At 42.2% G+C, this 22,236-nt stretch overlaps 1 protein-coding gene across 1 annotated transcript in view; it reads left to right on the forward strand.

Moving 5' to 3' along the window:
- The first annotated feature begins 2,911 nt into the window (after positions 1–2,911).
- vat1 (vesicle amine transport 1) overlaps positions 2,912–22,236 on the forward strand; it is a 33,354-nt gene continuing 14,029 nt past the window's right edge. Inside the window, exons 1-2 of the mRNA XM_039823887.1 lie at positions 2,912–3,610; positions 9,849–10,056. Of these exons, the coding sequence (XP_039679821.1) occupies positions 3,188–3,610; positions 9,849–10,056 (631 nt within the window). The 5' untranslated portion in view covers positions 2,912–3,187. The remainder of the gene's footprint in view (positions 3,611–9,848; positions 10,057–22,236) is intronic.

The raw sequence follows: 22,236 nt of genomic DNA on the forward strand, positions 1-22,236 counted from the left end.
GACGCGAAACGCTGTGGCGCCACGGAGTGAAGCCCAACACTGTTCATCTGCACACACTGCCCACAGTGCCATGACACCGACCTGGATTCAAATCGGCAAAGTATCCCTTTAAGTACAATTTTGAGGTACTTGTTTTTGTTGCTTAATAATTTCCATGTAATGCTACTTTATACATATATTTCACTAACATCTTTAGAGGGAAATATCGTACTTTTAAAGTGTAGTCAGAATTTGCTCTACCCTGACCAGCTACAACAATATATTGCTGCTTATACTTCAGGGTTTAACACTGTGGCTCCTAACCCCAGGGTAGGGACTTCCAAAATGATCTTGACAAAAATCTTAGTCATCACAAGATGATCAAATTGAAAAAAACTCATATCTCTAAATTTAATTATAATTATTTTTCTCCAACTTGTATCCAGTCTTTGCTTTTCTAAAGCCAAATACTGGACTGTTTTACTTCTTCAAGCTTCTATAAAACAGTTCAAATGAAACAATCTCAGAAGGCAAGAGCATATGTTTGAACTGTTCAGTCCATAAACATAAGGGAGTCTTACTTAATAAGGGTCATTAACAACACAAAATAGCAGCACTGAAGGCATTCAGCATCTTGCTCAAAGATATTTTAGTAAAGCGTGAAATAATAACATTTACCTGCGTGTATCTAGAAGGTAACCAAGCGGAATAGACCATTAATACACCTTAATACTTTCAGTTTTAAGCAGGTAAGTCACCATAGCCACAGAACATGAAGCTTTTATTATATTCCTTATATCATGCGGTAATAATTCATGCAGACAGCATGCATGGGATTTGAGTTATTTGTTATAAATCCCAGTATTTGCTTAGCTTTAATGGAAGTGAAATATCGGTGTGTTTGTATTTCAGGCACACACATCCTCAGAGACCAGCAGACTCTAAATGTCTGGCAGAATGGTGACACAGTACTTTATTCAGGCCAAATTACACCACTGAGCAACATTATGCATCCAGTAACCTACTTAGACAATAGAGGAAGTCTCCAAACTACACCAGGTGTCCAAGGTAAGTACATCTCTGTTCCTGCATCCTATTCCTGTGTTCCTTTTAACCACAGCCATTTCCTGTGATGGATACATTTTCAAACTCTATTTAGCTGCTGGGACGTGTTCTGAAATGTTATCCTTGGCCTCACAGTGAAACTATTATATGAAGCTTTTTGCATTATGCCTCTCTTCTAATCCTTTTTTTCAGACTCCAACCTGCAGTCCAGAACATTTCCCTGACTGTGCTTTGCTGGTACATTACCATACTAGCCCTGTCAGAGCTAATGAGGAGAAGAGCCACTCTGCGAGCACCCACAGCATACTGATGTATGTTCAGAGTGGCTCAGTGCGGTTGGTTGGGAAAAACAGACATTCTGCCTTGTAACATTTTGCCTGTGTCAAAGCAGCATATCATTAATGCCTGCATCCTACATCATTAAGCCCCTATGGGATATTGATTGGGACACTGCTGACTTTGGCCCCAGAAGTGCTGAGTGGAACTTTATGCCCACAAGGTGTCTCACCACTCCTCTTTGTGGTCACATCCATAGTCACATCTCTCTGGGCTGGTCTCTAAACTCTAAAGGCACAGAGCTGGACAATGTAAATAGACTCTGGTTTCTTTTTGTGACGAATATAAGAGATACTGGCAGTTGCATCTGTGATCACAAAAGTTTAACAATTTGTTTCTATCACACGAGCCACCGTACTTTCTCCAAAATAATCTTTATTTTATGAGTGGCTAGGGCTGGGTATCGTTCAAAAATGTTCAATACCGGTACCGATACCGTGACTTCAATACTGGTTCCTAAATTATACTTTTTTTTATACCAATTTTACAAAATAAAAAAAATTACACATTATAGCACAAATCTTAGTATTTATTTCTCAGCTCGTACTATGTGAGCCCAGTCTCTGTGTATAACGTAGAGTTTTCCTGCCTGCCTCTACAACGTGTAACGTTAGACAGCCAATCTATTAGATCTGGGTAGAAGCATGCTGCATGTTTATTGGCTCACTGACGATGATGAGATTTACTCCTTAGGTATTGAAATTAGGTATTGAATGACGAGGCATTTTTCGATACTCAATACTTTAGAGGCAATTCGGTCGGTGCCTAAAAAGTATTGAATTCGGTACCCAGCCCTATGAGTGGCCCTGTTCCATGTGTATTGATGGAGAGGTCATCCCACCCTATGGCTCTGGCTCCATGTACGGAAGCTGAATCATACAAAGCAGGTTATATTGTTTAATCAAAAACTGTCATGACCTCAACACAAACTCATATTTTTCTGAGCTGTCTATGCAGGGAAGTTGCAACAATGAGCCATACGCGAGCCCCAAGTTCCTGCAAATCCTGCTGTGGAATATGCAGCATAAACAGACATTTCCTCTAGCTCCTACTGTTCCAGCACCACACACCTTACTGTAAAACAAGCAGCAGTAAACAGTCAGAAATAAGCAAATACTTGCTGAAAGAAATATGAATTCATTATCATTAGTCTATCAATTCATTGTTTCTTCTATTTCATCACATCTGAGGGGCAGAAGTGCACTTTATTCTGAAGATATGTCACAGTCAGTTCAAAATTAACAATCAATATACAGTGTTTAGTTTATAGTGACTTTTTGCTCTTACAATATTACATTTTAATTTGGATATATGTATGGAGAGTTGCCGTAATCAATATTTTTTCAAGAGGGTTTTTCTAGGGTTGGCTTCAACTTTATTTGCCTTTCAGCTATAATGGGCATTTTTGCAAATCACTTCTCTGCTTGCTGCAATATAGGCTTATCTTATAGCCCTACCCAGACAGCCAAACCCACCCAATCACAGGCGCCATTCCTTGGGTTTCATCAGCTCTCTCCGTGTTTTCCAGCCTGCCTTCTGTCTCGTCCCACTCACACTCTGTCAGAGCGCCGCGTTGACAGCCACTGGCCACTGATCAGCCCACTTTGTCGGGGTTTGTGTCTCCATGCAAGACTGCTGAAAAAGAAGCTCTGACTCTCGCATTTTCTTTTATTCGCAAAGGCAAGCATACGCGACCAAACAACAAGTCCGTCCACGGCAACGAAAGCACGAGGTGTAAAAAAAAAAGAAAAAAAAAAGCCTTTAAGTCATTTTCTAGACTCATCACTGTCTCACAGCTCCCTGCACAATGTCTGGAGAGGACGCACCTGCCGAGCAGCAAAACGCCGTGGACCAGAAGCAGGAGACCAAAGCCGCCGAGGAACCCAAAGCCGAGCCGCCCAAGACGGAGCCCGCACCCGCCGCCGCCGAGGCGACGGCTACCCCCGCGGCGGCCACCGAGAAGGTCCCCGAGGAGGACACGTTCACCTATCGTGCTCTGGTGCTCACCGGCTACGGGGGGTATGATAAAGTCAAGCTGCAGGTGAAGAAGGGCAAGCCGGCGCTCAAGGCTGGCGAAGTCCTGGTTCGGGTCAAGGCTTGCGGGCTCAACTTCGCAGACCTGATGGCTCGGCAGGGGCTTTACGACCGGCTGCCGTCCCCGCCGGTCACCCCGGGAATGGAGTGCTCTGGGGTGGTGGAGGCTGTGGGGGAAGAAGTGACGGACCGAAAAGTAAGCACACTCTCAGCTTTAATCCTGCCACTTTTAAGTCTCATTTTTCTGTGTGTGTTTTATTGTTGAAGTGATGAGTTTTTGCCTCGCTTCGGGGTTTTTTTGGTTCTGAACTGCTACATCGGTATGGGCGTGTCAGGCTTTGCTCGCTGCACAGGCAGTGGTGGTTGTGCTGTGCAGTTTCATGACTTAACGTTAAATGCGAATAGGCCATTGGGTCAGGTAATTAACACAACAATAGGTTAATCATAAATATTGATCTATAGTTTATGTTTGAGCTGTTATTGGTGCTCATTTATTCATTCTTTTCAGTGCGTAAAGAGACATTTGTTATCTCAAACTGGAAAGCATGAAGCCTGTTATTGTGTTCATGTTGTATGTAATATCTGTAGAACAAGCCAAGTGTGTAAATGACACGAGTTGAGTACAATGAAGTCAGCAGCAGGCGTCGCCCCTCTAGTCTCCCCCGGTTTTCAAATTGCGCTGAACTGTGCGCACTTAGATTGAGCAGCTTCAAGTCCAAAATAGTTGCCGAGATGCAGATGGATTCATTTATAATACGCAACCTTAGTTGTAAGTTTTAAGTCTAAATAAAGACATAAACTGCGGGATGCTTACCACCCTTGCAGCACCTACGCTGTTGCCTACTGCGCTTTGATGTGTGCCAAGGCGCGGAGAGCTGCGTCAAAGCAGACCGAATAAGACCGGAAATTAGACTGCTGTGCCTTCAAAATGAAAGCTTTGAATAGTCACCTCGGAGAGTTTCCTTTTCCTTTTTATTGTAGCAAAAGAAGATAAATTAAAGAAAATATGTGCACAATACGGAATTCACGAAGGAGTGATGAGTAGCTATGGAAAACATATTTAGCTTAATGGACGTGTCAGATTTGGTCATATAGCTACAGTGCACATGTAGGCAATAGGTGTGCATTTCTTCATCCTGCTTAGGGCATTTAATCCTCTAAAGTTAAAATCTAAAATGTATTTTTATTTAAAATACCGTTTTGGTTAAAACTAAACAAAAATGCCACCTCGGTTCCAGTTTGCTACTCCTAGTTTGCTTGCAGTGTGTCAATTAATAAGGGATTTTATTTTGGAGACGATGGCCAGATGCCACAGTTATTAATATGGCTGACTTGACACCGGTGGCGGAGACCGAAGTCACCGACGCCTTTTGTTACCGGGAGCGACGGTGGCGCACAGACTCACCGAGTGGAAAGGGCGAGGCGCGCCGCAACCGACAGCATGGTGTGAGAAATAGGATCACTCGCCCTCACTGTCATCAGACAGCCTATCAGAGAATATTAACACTTATTTAGAGTAAATATATCACAATTAAAGTTCAAACAGACAATGAAGCCAAGTCAATTAAACAATCATAATACAACAGCTTTTCTTTAATGTTCAGCCACAAGGAATGAAGTGGTGTTTGAAAGATGCTTAGTCTTTTTCTTACATTGCATGATGAGTCACAGGCCTATATGTCTGTCTCCTGGCTGCATGGCATCACCACGGTAACACTTGTGTAAGGCAATTAAACTACAATGCCGAGATGTTACACATAAGCCAGTGATGACTCACGACATTTGTTGTAAGAGCACCACATATTCTCACATCAGTCAGTTAATGTCCGTGGGTAACATCAGGCTGATCAGATGTGTGATGCAAATGCAGAATCAGTGCATCTGGCTGGGAGTGGCACATATGCCAAGTCCTTATGGATGGGGAATCTATGCAGACTAATAGGAATATGATTGGTGACAGGTCAGCCAATGGCAGCCATACATCATAGAAGGTTAAGACCCTTGTGTTTCTAAAATACTTAATAGCTTCTTTCCACATTGTCAGTAATGTAGATTGGATTTAAAGGTCACACATTACACACACACACACACACACACACACACACACATGCACAAACACACAGCTTGTCATCAAGGCCTCACACTCCCACATCCCCTTGCAGCCCTTAGCTTATAGAATTAAGAGCCAATCTTCCTAATGGATGGAGATCTGAGATCTTTTGGCAGCCAACTCAGAGGGAATGTGCTGACCCTGACGGCACAGAATTTTTGGGAGGCTCATCACTCACAGCAGCCCTATCTGTCTGCCTATCTATCTCTGTTTCACACACACACACACACTCACACAAACACACACACACTTTTTTCTCTCTCTCTCTCTCTCTCTCTCTCTCTCTCACTCACACACACACACACACACACACACACACACACACACACACACAGACACAGACAAACAATAATAGGTGTGTCTAATAGTTTGTTCCACATACAGTGTATACAAAGCTATGCACACATCCATGCCATTTTGGTATCAAAACTCATGTATAGAAACAATTCAAACAACACTCATCCCCAGATATAATGTAATTAGACATTTGCAGATTTAATAAAGGCAGCACTTGCACCATTGTTTCCCTCTAGTCTCCCTGTCTTTGTCTTGTTTATTGTTTTCCTGCTTGCTGCCTCTTGTATTTGTTTATGTATTTATTATCCACTGCATGCCTTCCATTATATTTCAATAACTTCTTTAAAACAAGTATCCCTTGAGGGGGACAATAAAGTTGAATGAGGTAATGCTACAGTGCTCTCACCCGAAATGACCTAAGAGGGACTGTGGGGAAAAGTGTAACAGTGAGTAAGCGAGGACGAGGGGAAATATTACAAATCACACCGAAGCTCCCCTGACACCAAACATCAGCACTTTTTTCTCCTGACCTGCTTTTTTTTTCATTTTTCATGCTCTCCCTCTGTGAGTTTTGGTCGGATCTGACCCATATGTTCTCAATTATCTCCCCCTGGCCCGCATTGTCAGTCTGGTATTTCCTCCATCCCTCCTTCCCTTCCTACTAACTATCTCTCTGTCTTTCTTATGATCTCTTGATTCTTCCTCTGTCGATCGTTCTGTCAGTGAATCCCTCTATCATGCTGTCCTCTCTTTATGTTACCATCCTATCTGCTGTTTGTAAGCAGGGCGCGGCCTTTATCCGAACATCATACAAACTGTGTCAAAGCACAATAACACCTATTCTGACACAAGGCAGATATTTGTGTGGGTGTTACATTTAACCATCTTTCGCCTCAACCTGACTCAGGAACACTATCAGAAATTCGGTTCATTCTTTTTTTTTTCTCTGATAATTTTTTGCTGAGATCGTCAAAGCTCAGAGCCACGAAGCAGCTGACTTGGAGGCCTGCATACCCCAAAATTGAATCACCATCTGATTAAGTCCATTCATGTACAGTTAACTGGAAGTGTCTTTGTTCAGTGTCCCCGCACTCCTGACCCCAACTGTGACTACATTTGATGCAGTGGCAAGAAGGCTGAGAAAGGAGGTGTGTGTGTGTGTCAGTCACACTGTGAATATGTTGTAACAGAACTGTCACAAGGCTAGCTCGCTTGGCCTTGAGTGTTCCTACCCAGATTCTGTGTGACTGACAGTAACTCACATGCTTTACGTGGGCACAGAAGACAGAAGAATAGCTGCAGAATGTGTTTTGTGAGTCATATTTATGTGTGTTTCCTGTAAAAGCCTGAACTCCCTCACCTATTGATTTGTGCCATACTGCACCCCTAATTAAACCTGCGAGGCTGATGAGTTTGAAGACTTAAAAAGGGGGAGGGGGGATCTCAGCTGTAGATGGGAGAGAGCAAGTCAGCATGAATAACAAAGGGGAGGAAAGAGAAGTAGCCCACAGTGAAAAAGTGAAAGTTGAGTTTGAAAATAAACCAAATGAGTAGAACCTCAGAGAGAAAGATGCGGGTATGAAAAGAGAGAGGGAGAAAGGGAGAGAAAGAGGGAGATCTCTCTAATTGGAGTGGATAGACAGCGAGGCGCATTGCTCCCTCCAGACCATTAGAGAGGCCCGGGTGGAGAGGGTTTGTTCCCAGGAGGAGAGAGCTTGTCTTATGCTCAGCCATGGGGAAGAATCTGGCAAGGACTCTGATGAGTGGAGGGAAGCCAGGGGAGAAGATGGGCCCCATTGTCCTGTCTCACTGATGAGGAAGAGGGAGATACGGGACACTCCTCGCAAGAGAAAAGAAAGAGGATGTTACAGACAAAATGAGACAGTGAAGGATGAAGAAATGGGGAGGAAAGAGAGAACGTCAAAGAAGGCGGCACGACCGAGACACAGACAGGACGAGACGAGGGACTGGAGAAGGGGAAGGAAGACGTTCTAAAGTTGTAAGGGGAAAAGGAGTCAGGAAGTGAAAGAGAAACAAGGGAAGAGAAAAAGTGAGGAGAATGGAAACGGTGCAGGAGGGAGAGCTATGTCGACAGGGGTGAAGGGGGAGGAAGAAAACAGGAAGACAGTTATAATGCTGCAGTCCTCTGTTTCCTGTGTCCCTCGAGCAGGCTCTCCTGATTGGTCAGTGAGGGAGCCAGGAATACGTTTACATCGAGGCTTGTCCTTCTGGAAAGAGACAGTTGTGAATCAGAGGATCCTGCTTTGATAGGGAGTGTTTGGAAGCACAACATGACAAGATGCTGATTGTGGTGTGCAGCACGGTGAATGATGTCTGTGGCTTCCTCACTGTCACTATAGTGGTTCCGAAAGATAGTATATAACATGGTAAACAAAAAATAGAGCCACTTCCTTTTTTTTTTTACCCTGATTCATCTGTCACTTAATTATTTCTAAAAGTACTAATACCACACTGTAAAGAATACTCTGTTACAAATAAAAGTCCTGCATTGAAAATGTGATTTAAGTAAAAGTATGTATTAAAAGTAAGTATCATCAGGAAAATGTACTTGAAGTATTAAAAGTAAAAAGTACTCAATGCAGAAAAATCCTCACATTTTAGAAGCAGTCAATCAAAACAGTTCTGTGTTTAATCGGCTAATCATTTCAGCTAGACTTTAATTTATAATAAAACATCGTATTTTATTACCTACATGTGTTTTGTGGGCAAAAATCTGAATTTGTAAAGTAACTAGTAACTAAAGCTGTCAAATTAATGTAGTGGAGTAAAAAGTACAATAGTTCTCTCTGAAATGTAGTGGAGTAGTAGTAGAAAGTGTCATGAAAAGAAAAGACTCAAGTACAAGTACCTCAAATTTGTACTTAAGTACAGTACTTGAGTACATTTACTTAGTTACATTCCACCACTGTCTGCAACTACCCCTGGTTGGGGATCACTGCATTAAGGCTCTGACACACAAACCCGACTTGAGCGTACGTTCTGCGCGTGCGCAAGACGTAATATGTCTCCATAACAGCAGGTGGCGCTAATCTGTATTGTCGCCCAAAAACTGGCAGCTGATTGGACGAACGCGTCACTTCTCCCGAATTCCAAAACTGACCATAATGGCGGCTCGTTCGGAATACGATCTCGTATTTTATGAAAGTAGTTCACCGAAACGTGTTTCTGAAAACATTTAAAGTGAGAAACAGGTCATGCAGTTGCTGAATCTGTCTTCATTTCAGATCGACAAAGGTCAGTTTGTCGGATTTTGAGAGGCGCTCATCCCACTCATCATTTCCGGGTTAGCACTCCACCAATCAGATTGGTCATTGAGTCCGACTGCCCACTGGCCGACTAACCCTAACCCCAAGTGAAGTTGGCCCAAATGAACGCCGACGGCTCCTCCGACTGACGACGGCACGGAACACACCGAACATACTCGAGTCACTGACCTCACCAGACTGTCCGACGGCCGATAATCGTGTGCCAGTGCCTTTAGGTTAAAGCTATAGTGCGTAGTTTCTGTCTCCCCCATGAGGAATTCTAAGTAATGACAACAATTCTGTGGGTGCATCCACATGATACAAGCCTTTCCTGACCACGCACCCCCCCCACCCCCACACACACACACACACACACACACACACACACACACACACACACACACACACACACACACAGAGTTGCTAGTAGCCAAGGAGGACATGGAGGATTAAAAAAAAACATGATTTACTCTTAAGAGGAGATAATTATCTTTACTCGAGTTTCTGCCGGAAGACACCAGTTTCTAAACATAGCCATACTGAGAAATAAAGAGATAGTTTTGTGGAGCCGATAGTCTTGACTAGCTTTGTAGCAACTAATTTGGCAATGGCTTGAATGTAACGGACGTTCATTATTATAAAAAAGTTACGCACTAAAGCTTTAAGTTACATTGTTTTCAGTAACTGGAAACAGGTACAGACAAAGAGTCCTTTTCTTTACCTTCTTCTCACCCCCTGTCTTCCTGTGCCTTCTGTTCCAGGTTGGCGATAAGGTGATGGTGTTGAACCGCTTTGGACTGTGGCAGGAGGTGGCAGTGGTGCCGTCAACCCACACCTTCCTCATCCCAGAGGGCATGAGTTTTGAGGAGGCAGCGGCCCTCCCTGTGAACTACATCACTGCCTATATGATGCTGTTTGACTTTGGCAACCTGCGACCCAACCAGAGCGTCCTCATCCACGCTGCTGCAGGTAAAGAGACAAATACAGAAGGATACACACGGCACACATGCACATAGGACACACATAAACCCTTTTAATCTATGTCAATCTTAGGTTGGGAATCTTCATGAAAGAGTCATACATTTCAATGATGGTTGAATTCATTATAAATTGATTAATAATTCATTCACAAACCAAAGCAAACATTGTTTTACTGTTGCTGTAGTATCTATGACCAACTGTCGATTTATGTTGTAATCCTGCAACTGAAAACCACATATAATCAATTTAATATATATTAGACTCTCTCTAACTGCTCTGTAGTCTGCAGCAACACAAATCACAAATAATTTAGTATATTACCACCAGCCTTCTCTAGAGAATCATTTTGAAATCCTCTACAGAAGCTCAACACAACGATGCAAAGCTTGTATTATGACTTTAAGGAAACGCCTTTTGAATGTTTACTGTACCAGACTTCTTCCTTCTCTGCACCTCCTGTTTATGCTTTTTTTAATATATGAATTATGGCTGCTGGAGAAGGTCCCACTGTCCATAAGTATGAGATATGGCTCAGTGCTTTTCACTCTCTAGGACTGCACTAATACTGGAGCACCTGCCACCTGGACTGTGAGGTCAAAGTTCAAAGTGAGTGGGTGGGGGAAAGATGGGGATTGAGGGAGTAAAAACACCTGTTTTTGGGTGTGATGCACTGAGCCTGAGAGCATTTTATTTTGATGTGTTTACACAATCAAGCCAGCTGGAGAGAATGGGGAGTGCATTAGCCAAAAGAAATGGTTCTCTCCCCGTTTCTCTCTCGATGTCTGCCGGTGTACAACTTACAATTTTCCTCCTGTTCCTACTCTGTCTTTGCAGAGGGAGTCAGAAAGGAATCCCTCGGCATTTGGGACAGTGTGTGGGCGTGGATGGCTAAGAGAATCAAGCACACGATGAAACCTGAGCCCGTTTTCTTTCTGTGAGACAAAAAAATGACAGAGAGCTGTAGTAGGCTGCCAGCCCAGGTGGATGTATCCCTTGGTACTAACACAATAACACTCAAAAGGAATGAGTATGTAAGAATATCATTTAAACCGTGCAGTTTCCCCAGAGCTGACTGACAGCTAACAGACTCATAGTTGTGGGATTTGTGGTTTGCATAGGAATCCCAAATGTTTGCGTTCATTTCATCCAGCTGATGTCACTCATCTTGCCAGATTTTCTGTGCAGAATATGTTTGCTATAGGAGGAATGCTGTGGAAGTGTGGTGTGAGACACTTTCCCCCACTGGTTTGGTCGAGGCGGCGGTCTCTGGTTTCTCAGGGCAGGCTGCCAGTCTTGTCTCGCCAGCTGTCCGGACATCAGGATTGTAAAAGCACATTACTGAGGCTATGACAAAAACATTTGCTTAACAGTCTGCCTCACTGCATTCTGTCATTCTTTGCATGTGCAAATCATTATCATACTGTATGCTCTACAACGCCCCTCCATTGAGACTTTAGAAGTTAATAGCAGTGAACTTGATAGTAGTGGTGTGAGAGATGTGCACATCCTTCGCCTCCCTCCATCGTGGGGCTGCATGGCTCACATGGTGCTGGAAGCTGAGTGTGGGTGGGGGTGGTCTAAAACCCCTGAGGCTGTCAAAAAATGCTCCTGATATTCTCTGATTAGAGAGATCAAAAGTATCTGATGTGACAGGGCCCGAGAGAGAAAATTAGATTGTGATTGTCTTTTCAGGTCTGACATTTTTTAATATTATGAAGGAAATTGCAGACAGGGTGGCATATGTACCTCACTAAATGTATTCTAATTCTGGAACTGGCTGTTTTAGCAAAATTGTAACATAGCAGTGTATTTGTGACAATATCAAGGAATCTATTTAATTTATTAGTCGATCGACAATCAATTTTGATAATTAACTAAAAGTTTGTGTCAAGTCATTTATCAAGCAAAGATGCCAAACATTCGCTGGTTCAGGCTTTTATAATGTATCGAATATCTGCTTTCTCTGTTTTATATCGCTGTCATTTGAATATCTTTGGGTTTTGCACTGTCGGTCGCACAACGCAAGCAATTTGAAGACATGGGATGACAGATCTTGGTCTCTGGGGAAATTTAACAACCATTTTGTAGCATTTTCGACATTTTACAGAACCAAACCAGATTCACTGATAAACCTGAACTCTTCAGTCCCCCTACAGGTTGGAAGCGGAATTGTCCATTACTGCTGTCATTCGAACTACAGATCCACTACCCGATCTGGCAAACTTGCACAGTGCGGTTATAGCTGATAGAGGGCCACAAAGCGAATGCAGAAGTGCAGTTCACCCGGTTACGAGTTGATGAACCACTGAAACTGATTGATTTTGGAAACATTATTTTAAGGTACAAAAGAATCTTTGGTGTTGCTTTAATTGATCATGAAAATAAATGTTAGTTGCAGCACTGCAGTAATGTAATTTAAGGGTGTGGTTCCCTTTTTGGCTTAATATCATTACAGTCCATCCTCAGGTCACACGTATGTCTGAGTTGTATGCAGATCAAAGAGATTTTCCCATCTATGATTATCTCCCATGAATATCTTATAATGGCCTGAAGAGCTAAAACTTTACAGTATTTCACTAAGGGTGTGACGAGATTAAAACGTGACGAGATTTCTCGTCGAGGTGAAAAGTTGTCTCGTGAGGCGATGTGATGTCAGCGTGATGGAGCGTGAAATTACTATTGAAGATCCCCCTGCCACTTTTAAATCATTTGTGTGGCAACATTTTGGTTTTCCTGCGGAAATAATAAACGGCGAAAGAGTGACAGACAAGACGAACACAATATGTAAACATTGTAAGAAAAAATGCCGTATACCGCGGGCTAACACGAGCACTATGCAAAAACACTTACAGCACCACCACAGCTCTCTACTAACTACTGCACCCGCGACGAAAACATTAAAAGGGCAAACAACTCTAAAAGCCTTAGCATCTCTGCCACCGGTAAGTGCAAGAGCCACGGCAATAACGAGGGACATAGGCGTTTTCATTGCAGCTGATATGAGGCCATTTTCTGTGGTGGAAAATGTCGGATTTCGGCGACTCCTCCACACATTTATTTTTTATGTTCGATTTGTGGAAAGGAGTTAGATTTCTCATGTGAAATTGTACAGGGCAGAAGCCAGTTGGTAGAGTTTATACAAAACATTTTGCAGTGTTTGCGACCGCTTTACTGCATATAATTCATTAAAATAGTAAAAAAAAAGTTAAATAACATTAATCATTAATAGTTGATTTCAAAATGCACCTAAATTTTTTGCATTTTGTGATTTTTCAGTTGAATAAAAAAACAATTTTCCATTCATATATTTCATTATTGAGGATTTCTTTAAATTGTTTTTAAAAATCTCGTCTCGTCTCGTTCTCGTGAACCCAATCTCGTGATGTGTCTCGTCTCGTGGAGTAAGCGTCTCGTCACACCCCTATATTTCACACAAACATTTTCTTTTCTCCCTTCATCTTGAAACACCCGGTGGGGATCCTGACCCGCTGGTTTGAAACCACTAAAGTATTATCCATCCTAAGTAATGAACTCTGATTACTTTGCACTCACTTCATTAATTTGACTGTAATGTGTCGCATGTAAATTTAGAAAACCACCACTGTTGCCTCAATACAAATTCCTTGTTTCAGTTTAAACGTTTGCCAAGAATTAAACTTGTCTTTTTTCACAAGTATCTGCAGTGAAAACATTTCGAAGTAACACATCAATTCAATTAAATTTTATTTATAGTATCAAATCATAACAGAGTTATCTCGAGACACTTCACAGATAGAGTAGGTCTAGACCACACTCTTTAAATTCCAAAACCCCAACAATTACAGTAATTCCCTCAAGAGTAAGCATTAGCAGTGGCTGTTGCGACAGTGGCGAGGAAAAACTCCCTTTTAGGAAGAAACCTCGGCAGACCCAGACTCTTGGTAGGTGGTGTCTGACAGGGCCGGTTGGGGGTGTGATGAACAGTGGCAAATAATAGTCACATTAAAGATAATGGAACAGTGACTTCGAAGGTAGTCGTGGAAGTTCATGTCATAGCAGGACACACCGTGTCATACTGAGTAGTGCATCAAAAGCTAACAGAGCATGTCTTGTATTTTGATTGTGAAACCGTAATTAACAAGTACTCTGTTACTACTCAACCCTGCCCACAGCTCCAGTGAACAGCCCATTTAACCACACACAGTATTACAGTGGTTGAATGGCTTCAACCCGTCAGACTGTCTCACAAGACTTTGCAACTGACCATTGCATATACAGTTTTGCAACTAAACAGTAGTGATTTTGTGTGGCAGACATGCCTGCACAACATTACATTTCTGCTAGATCAGTCCAGGTCTTGCGAAGATAAAATAGTAAGCTTTTACATGGGATTAACTGGGCCTATTTGTTCAGCCGAGGAGTAGAGGCAGTAGAGAAGACAGCGATTCGTTTTTCACCCTCACATGGTACGGTTTGTTAACCATGATTACCAAACGGCAGCCATAGACTGTGTTTGAGGAGCAGTTTTCTTCTTCTGTCACAAAAAAAAGCTTGTTTATTCTCATAATAAGGACGTAATCCACTGATTTATCCACATCAGGAAAACGATTATCCTCTTTTCAATTACTTTTTGATTACTTTGTGTCCAAAGCCCCTGGAACGTCGGTGTTAAACAAATAACTAATTCAACAATTACAAAAATGTAATAATATTCATGTAATATCGTCATCTTCAACAGGTATTTCAGAGATTTCAGTCAAGATATGTCAGGTTCTTCATCTTGTGACCCTGTCATTAAGAAATAGTGTCATTTTTGGTCATTTATGTTTTGTTCAATTTTGTTCATATGGTCCAAAATCCCTAATACTGTATGTCTGAGAGTGCTTTACGAGTTACACAAGTTAACAGTTTATCCTAAGACCCTTGATTAGGATAAGGAGAACCCTTAAGTAGGAGAGACAAGGAAGAAACTGAGGAAGAACAACAGAGGAGAGATAGAAGTTAATTACAGAGCTGCTGGTCGACACATTTAGTTAATCTTTGGACAAAGCCAGGCTAGCTGTTTCCCTCTGATTCCAGTCCTGATGCTAAGCTAAGCTAACTGGCTGCTGGCTCCAGCTACATACAGTACTGTAGAGTACTGTACAGAAATTAGACTATCAATCTTCTCATCTAAGTCAGAGCAAATAAGCAAATTTCCCAAATGTCATGTCCCATGTCAAACTAAGTAAAATAGATTTTTAGATAAAATGTAAAATTGTTCAGAGTGGAGATTAAGGTATGGTTGTAAAAAAACAGAAATGACAACATAACTTAGCTGGTCACATTCAATGATCATCATAAATGTGTTCATCTTAAATATTGCTGGTGCAAAAGCTCAAACGACAGCTCTGTATGGTAAATAACCTGTTGAACCATGTTGTAACAAGTGCTTTTACAGAGCGATGACGATGGGTATCCATCCTCCTGCCTATCGCTTCTCCATTGTTCCATGTTTGCAGGTAATGCCAAGAGCTCTCCATAAAGAATATAATTTCCTCAAAAGCATGGTGACCTTTAGCCATCCCAATCAGGTGACCAGCGCAGAATGCTCGACTGGTGCTTTGTGTGTGTGTGTGTGTGTGTGTGTGTGTGTGTGTGTGTGTGTGTGTGTGTGTGTGTGTGTGTGTGTGTGTGTGTGTGTGTGTGTGTGTGTGTGTGTGTGTGTGTGTGTGTGTGTGTGTGTGTGTGTGTGTGTGTGTGTGTGTGTGTAAACTCTGGTGAATAGTCCTCAGCTGCCTCTCCCGTGGGTTTGCTCCTGTCCTCTCTCTCCAAACAATAGCTTGTTGTATTTCCTCCCATCGTGCCTCCCTTCTCCAACGCACCGCACATCTGCATCCTCCGTTCTCCTCCTCCCCCTCCGGCTCTCCGTAACCTCCGCTCCCTCTGCGTGACCTCGCCATATCCGTGCTTGATTCCTCGTCATCGGGGAACGAGTACACGTTTCTCCTTGTGTTTTCCCCGGAGGGCTTGGGCGGGGGAAAGTTCAGTGACATTTGGATGTATCTCGTGGGTCTTCTACTGTGCCCGGCCAACAGCCTTTCCTCTGACCTCTCCCTGAACTTGTCCTAATGTTTATGAACCCTGGCTGGCTACCCCACCACCACACCCACACTACACATTCCTGCATCCATAAGGGGCTCTGCTGCATCCAATGATGACGTCCACCTTGGTTTTATTTATGAGCTCTCAGTTGACTGGAGGCCAACGTCAAGCATTGTGTTGCAGATGTGGAATGCATAATATAAATTAGGTGGTGGTAAAGGAGTCCGTGTCATCAATTTATCTTATAATTTTGCTTCATGCCCTCAGCCATCTCCCCCTGTGTGACATTATGGCTCTGATGCGATTCTGCCAGAGTTTGTGGTTTCCAACTTGATAAATAAAATATATTATCAATAATCTCCTGTCATAAAGCTCCACAGTAGTGTGTTTGAGGTTTGTCTGTTAGATTCCACACATCCTGCGCGCTGTTTAAGCTGACTTTTACTAAACCTTTTATTTTTCCTACCAGCCAATTATGGTGGCTTCCATACTTTTGCAGCTGCTTCTTGCTGGAGTATCTGTGTATAGGATATAGTTACACCAGGTTACGTAGAGGATTATCTGGAAACCATTGATGTGAGTGGCTTCCAGCTGCTGCATGTGGGTGTAATATACCCATGAGAGTGATGGGGTGACAGCAGTCACAGCTAAGGAGTTAAATCCTTGTTAATGGCAATCTATAGAATTGAGCTGCTGGTTCTGGAAGTTATTTTTGCCATTGGATAATTTAATGGTATTATATGTTTATGGTAATGCCATCAGTTATAATTATTTTAACTTTGTTTCTTAGAAATCATGTTTTTCGGTTGTCTATTTGGTATGACAGATTGCTCTAAATACTGTGCTGATGCCAGTTGGGCGTGCAGAGCTGTGGTAAATTCAGGATGCTTCACATTTGCAATCTGGAACAAAGAAATGCACCATAGTCGCCAAATTCATCCAAAATTGACCCTCAATCTAAAATGCCGTTAATTTGAACTTCTATCTACAATACCTGATCTTAAGGTTTGAATCACTTTTGCTGGCACAAAGATATCATTTTAAGTTTGTAATTGGATGTTTTTTACTGACATGCTCCTCTGGGTTTGTACTGCAGTTGACCTTTCTCCTTAAGTTCTTAGCTACACAAGCTCACATATGTTATTACTTATGCATGTTCTCATCAGCAGAATGTCCTGCCCTATCATGTAACATTGTCATTAAAAAACATCAACAGGACTTTAACTTCTGGAATTAAATGACTGACTCTATTAGCTGTGTCTGACAGGGAAGGTGGCTTTAAACATTTCTGTACCACAATCTTAGAAAAGTGTTGTCAGAGGTGTACTGTAAATGCCTAAAGCAAGAGGAACAGGTGGCTGGATCTCTTGGGTGTGGTGAAGGAGAGCCCTATCCTGGTGTAGATCTTCATGACTGCTGTCAGACCTTGAAGCAGGGCCTCAGGCATATGAGCCCTCAGTGCATAGCTGATTGCAGATGGGATTGAAAAATGAGAAGCAAATTATATTTTTGGAGGTTGGGTGATTGCAAGAAACTTGTGAGCTATAATGAAAGAAATATAGATTTCTATGTATGTTATTTCTCCTAGGACTCCCCCAGACAGATTATTGTTCTCATTTATTATATACCAGCTGACAGAGTCCCTTGCTGTTTAAGCATTAGCTCAAGTGTAGTTACAACTCTCTCTTTTATGGACCCATTGTTCCTGGGAGCCATGAAAAAATGTGATGTGCCTTGAAAATAGTTCCCTCTCCTCCCAGTATGTCTGCTCTGGAGGTCTTACCCTAGTTTAGAGAATGCTAATTCAGTCTGACCACTAAGCGGGAGTCTGGGCTGCGTGGTTGAACCGTCTCTGTGTTCCCCAGGCCTGGCATCGCCGGCGGCAGATCAGCTGCACTGATAGGAGAGGGAAACCAGGGCAACCTCCAACCTACCCCACCAATCACATCGCTCGTCGCGTTCTCATCGCTGCAGCCGTTGACAAATTACCCCATCCACCCACCCCCCACCCTAACCACCACATACAGTCGCAGGTGTATGTGAAACCTGTGTCAGGACACCTGCTTGTGTGAAACTGGATGAGTGTGCACAAGCTTGTGTTTCATTTTGCACCCGGGTTCATGCGAGGAAAGAGAGGTCCTTATGTCAGAAATAAATTGTTTTGGTCCATACACACAGATGCATATTATGTGCATGTGTGTTGTGTTTCTGTGTTTGGGTTAGTTCACAGTGTGAGAATCCTTACTCAGTGAATCACAGGGACCACCTTCAGCAAATGATGTTTTTTTTTAATTCACCCAGTAAAAAAAAATGGGCTTCCTCTCTGCTGCACGAAGAAAAAATTCACCATCAGAGAGAGCACATTAAACTGCTCTTCAAGCCCACAGTGTGTGCACACACACATACACACACACTTACACAGTCCCAGAAAAAACACCAAGGTTACATAATGCAGAGTAATACCTCAAGAGTAAATGTTCACAAACCGCCAACCACAGCTCCTATCACCGTTACAGGACTCATTTGAACTCTACAAAGTGGCAATAAAAAGTTCATTTATTTGGTTCAGCTTGTTGATGTTGTAGCGCAGCCACAGCGAGTTTGGGTAAAAAGAGATGCTTGGGTCCACGTTTGTATTTCATTCTTTGCCAGCCACTACCACTGCAGGCTAATGATAGGTTAAGAAAGACAAGAGTCCTTGAGGAACTGTGGAAATAAATGCAAAAGAAATTGCACAAGAAAACAACATGGAGCTCAGACACAAGGGCCCAGTCATCACTCTGGTGTTGACAGTAGACATATGGCCACCATCCGTCCCCCGACTAACACCTAGGATCATAGCCTGGCTCACACAGTTTGAAGAAATGCTGTGATGTGAGCTCTTTTTTTTATTTTGACAAGAAACATGAGCTGTCGATGAGGGATGTATTAATTGGGACGAGGCAGACATGTCCGTCCCATTATTTTTTCATAAATAAGAAAAACATTTCTGATGTCCCCACCCACCCCTGTTGTTAAGCTCTGGGTGTGGAGCAATGACAGTGGCCTCAGTGTCAGTCTGGATTCCACTGTGTTTTGGGGTAAATTCCTCTTCGCAGTAATGGAAGCCAAGTTCAATTTGTGCCAAAATGCGAGTATGTAAGGATTCAGAGGAAGACAAAACCCTATGTATCCTGTTTCTCCAGTGGGAAAGAGAAAAACAAAATGGATAGATGGATGCTTTCCATTTCCAAGTGTAAACAATTCAGTTGAATCCTGAGGAGAGCAAATACAATTAGCAACAAGAATTTGTTTTCTACTACCCCTGAGGAAAGTGTTTATGGATGGTCATAATTCACACTCAACCCCTACCAAGAAAGATGATTTTAGTCTAGAGATAGAGAAAGGTAAATATTTTAATCTCTGTGCATATTCGTAAAGATAAGGTAATTCGATCAGCCATTCAGGATGTTCAAGGCTGCAGCCCCATTTCTCTCTCCCTTGTGATCTGTGTGTGTGTGTGTGTGTGTGTGTGTGTGTGTGTGTGTGTGTGTGTGTGTGTGTGTGTGTGTGTGTGTGTGTGTGTGTGTGTGTGTGTGTGTGTGTGTGTGTGTGTGTGTGTGTGTGTGTGTGCGCACGCGTCTTTGTAAAGTGAGGTGGGGAGCAGTAAGGGGTTCTTGGCACAGCTCAACAGTCTTGTGATGGGCGATCAGGAGTTTGTTTCTGGGGATTCATATTAACTGTCTCACTTTTTTGGAGTTCCCTTCTACCTCAGACAGTTGCTCATGTGTAAAAACCTGTGTCAAAGGCAAACAGACGCACATTCACTAGTGTTTGTATGTGTAAAAATATGTATACAAGTACATGTGTTATCACATATCAGTGTATAGCATAAATCCACTGCCCCTTAAACTACCTATAAATTACTCCTTACTTACACTTACTTACAGATGGCTTGCTAAACAAAGCTTGGTGGCTACTAAAAGGACGGTATGACCCAGTCTGTGAAATATAAACTGATGACAAACATATGATTGCCATTAAATGACTCTTATACAGTATGCCCAAAGGAAGAACAGTCAATGACACAAAATGGCTCCCTTTGCTCAGTCATCACTGGCAATTTGGCTAAGGTTTCCTTGGCAACACAAACTTGGTTTCTCACTGAGGACAAGGAGAGATGGTGCTGTTATAACGCAGCTGCAACAACACTTGCATCCAACAGCAACAGCCTTGATTTTTATTTTCTCATTCAATTCTCTCCTCGTTGTCAGCAGGCGTGATTATAGTAATGCAGTGCAATGGACCTCTAAGATGAGAACCACAGATCAAAAAATGTTTTTGATCCTTACACTGAAATAGAGGGCAGGAAAGGGGTTGTATTCAAATGATTTGTCTTGCCTTTTTTTACATCAAGGGACTATTTTCTGTAACAAGGCACTCTGAGGATTTTAAAACAAGTTTAAAGGCCCTGAAATGAACTTTTTTTGTATTCTCATGCTGAGCGTTTCCTGAACAGAGATTAATAAAGAGGATAATGTGATTTGGCACTAATCTTATCTTTACATCTCACTTCATTTTTTTGGCCAGTGTCAGTGCTGTTTTTATGTAACCGTGCAGCCTCAGACACTAACTGCCAGGATGTCGTTGAGGAAATTGTCCTAAGACTGATTCAATGGCTCAGAATATTTTCTATGCTGAGATGAAGAGGGACCAGAGGTGCATCAGTGTCATCTAATGTTCTACTCCATATAAAAGATATAAAGACATGATATTTCTGATATTAGTCCAGTTACACTGAGTATGCAAACTAGACTATAGAAGATTCTCGTAGCTGTCCAAGGAAAACATCTTTATCCATTTTTGGTGATTTTGAATTAGTCAGATAAACCAAAGGATTGAGTGTACCTTTATGGGTTGAGAAAATTCTCCTACATCGTAAGCTGAAAAAGCAATTTAAAAAGCCGTTGGATTTCCCTAAAATGCATTGTAACACAACTAGAAACGGGGCTGATTTTTTTTTTTTTAGCTTGTGAAAAGTTGACATTTTGGACATACATGGTTTTCATTGGACATGGAATGGTGCAAGTTACAGTCTGATGTAATATGTGTCATTTCTGTGTGTGTGTGTGTTTATACAGATAAAGAAAGAAGATTTTTTTTTTTATTAATGTCACATGAGAACAAGAAATGTGCTAGATTAAAAATATATCTAGTCTAATCACACATGCATAGGCCTTCTCGCGCATGTGCCTGCCTTCCTGCCTTTCTTTTGTGCATATTAAATGTTGGGTTTAGTAAGTAAGCAAATCAAGATTTCATCATTCATTTAATTTAAACCTTACCAGCAGTCTGGCAGCTCCACTATGCCATTACAAATGGATGTAAATGCACATGTTTTGTGTTGCTTTATTCTCTGGTATCAGATAAGACGTGCTCTTTACTTGGTCAGGCATAAATGACCTTTATGGATGCCGTTCAGTTCAAGTCCTCAGGTCAGCCTCCATTTAAAACAAGCCACTGCTTATCAGTAACCTATTACTTCTTGCTCTGGCTGCCTTAGCAAACATTGGCAGAGGCATTTGCCACAACTATGTACACACTTTCAAATAAAGCGAACACAAACACAGATATCTGAAACATCCACTGCAGCACACAGTCTCACAGCACGTTGTCTTTAATAAAAGTTATCTTGGACAATGTAGGACGTTTTGTTTTCAGCTGGCACGGTTATAAGGAGCTGTGTTTATGTAATTTGCAATAGAATGTCATCCAACTCTCCATTCCTAACAAAACAGATACCACTGCTAAATTTTTTTTATTCCTGTGGAATTTTAGACAGGTTGTCTTGAGTAAGGGAAACAAAAAAATTACGTGTCATTTGAGCTACAATGGCGACTTTCTCCTGAGGTGTGTGTGTGTGTGTTTGTGTGTGTGTGCGTGCGTGCCTCTGTGTGGATGTCTATTCTCCCTAGGCCAGTCGGGGTAATGTGATTGTGTTTAATGCGCTCTTTACATACCCTTGAGCAAAACACATCCACGCTGTTATTGACTGGCTTGTCTGGGACAATAAATAATGCAAATCGAATTTACCTGCCATAGAAAATACGTGTGGAATGGGAATTC

This window comes from Perca fluviatilis, chromosome 15, assembly GCF_010015445.1.
Source record: "Perca fluviatilis chromosome 15, GENO_Pfluv_1.0, whole genome shotgun sequence".
Taxonomy (NCBI): Eukaryota; Metazoa; Chordata; class Actinopteri; order Perciformes; family Percidae; genus Perca; species Perca fluviatilis.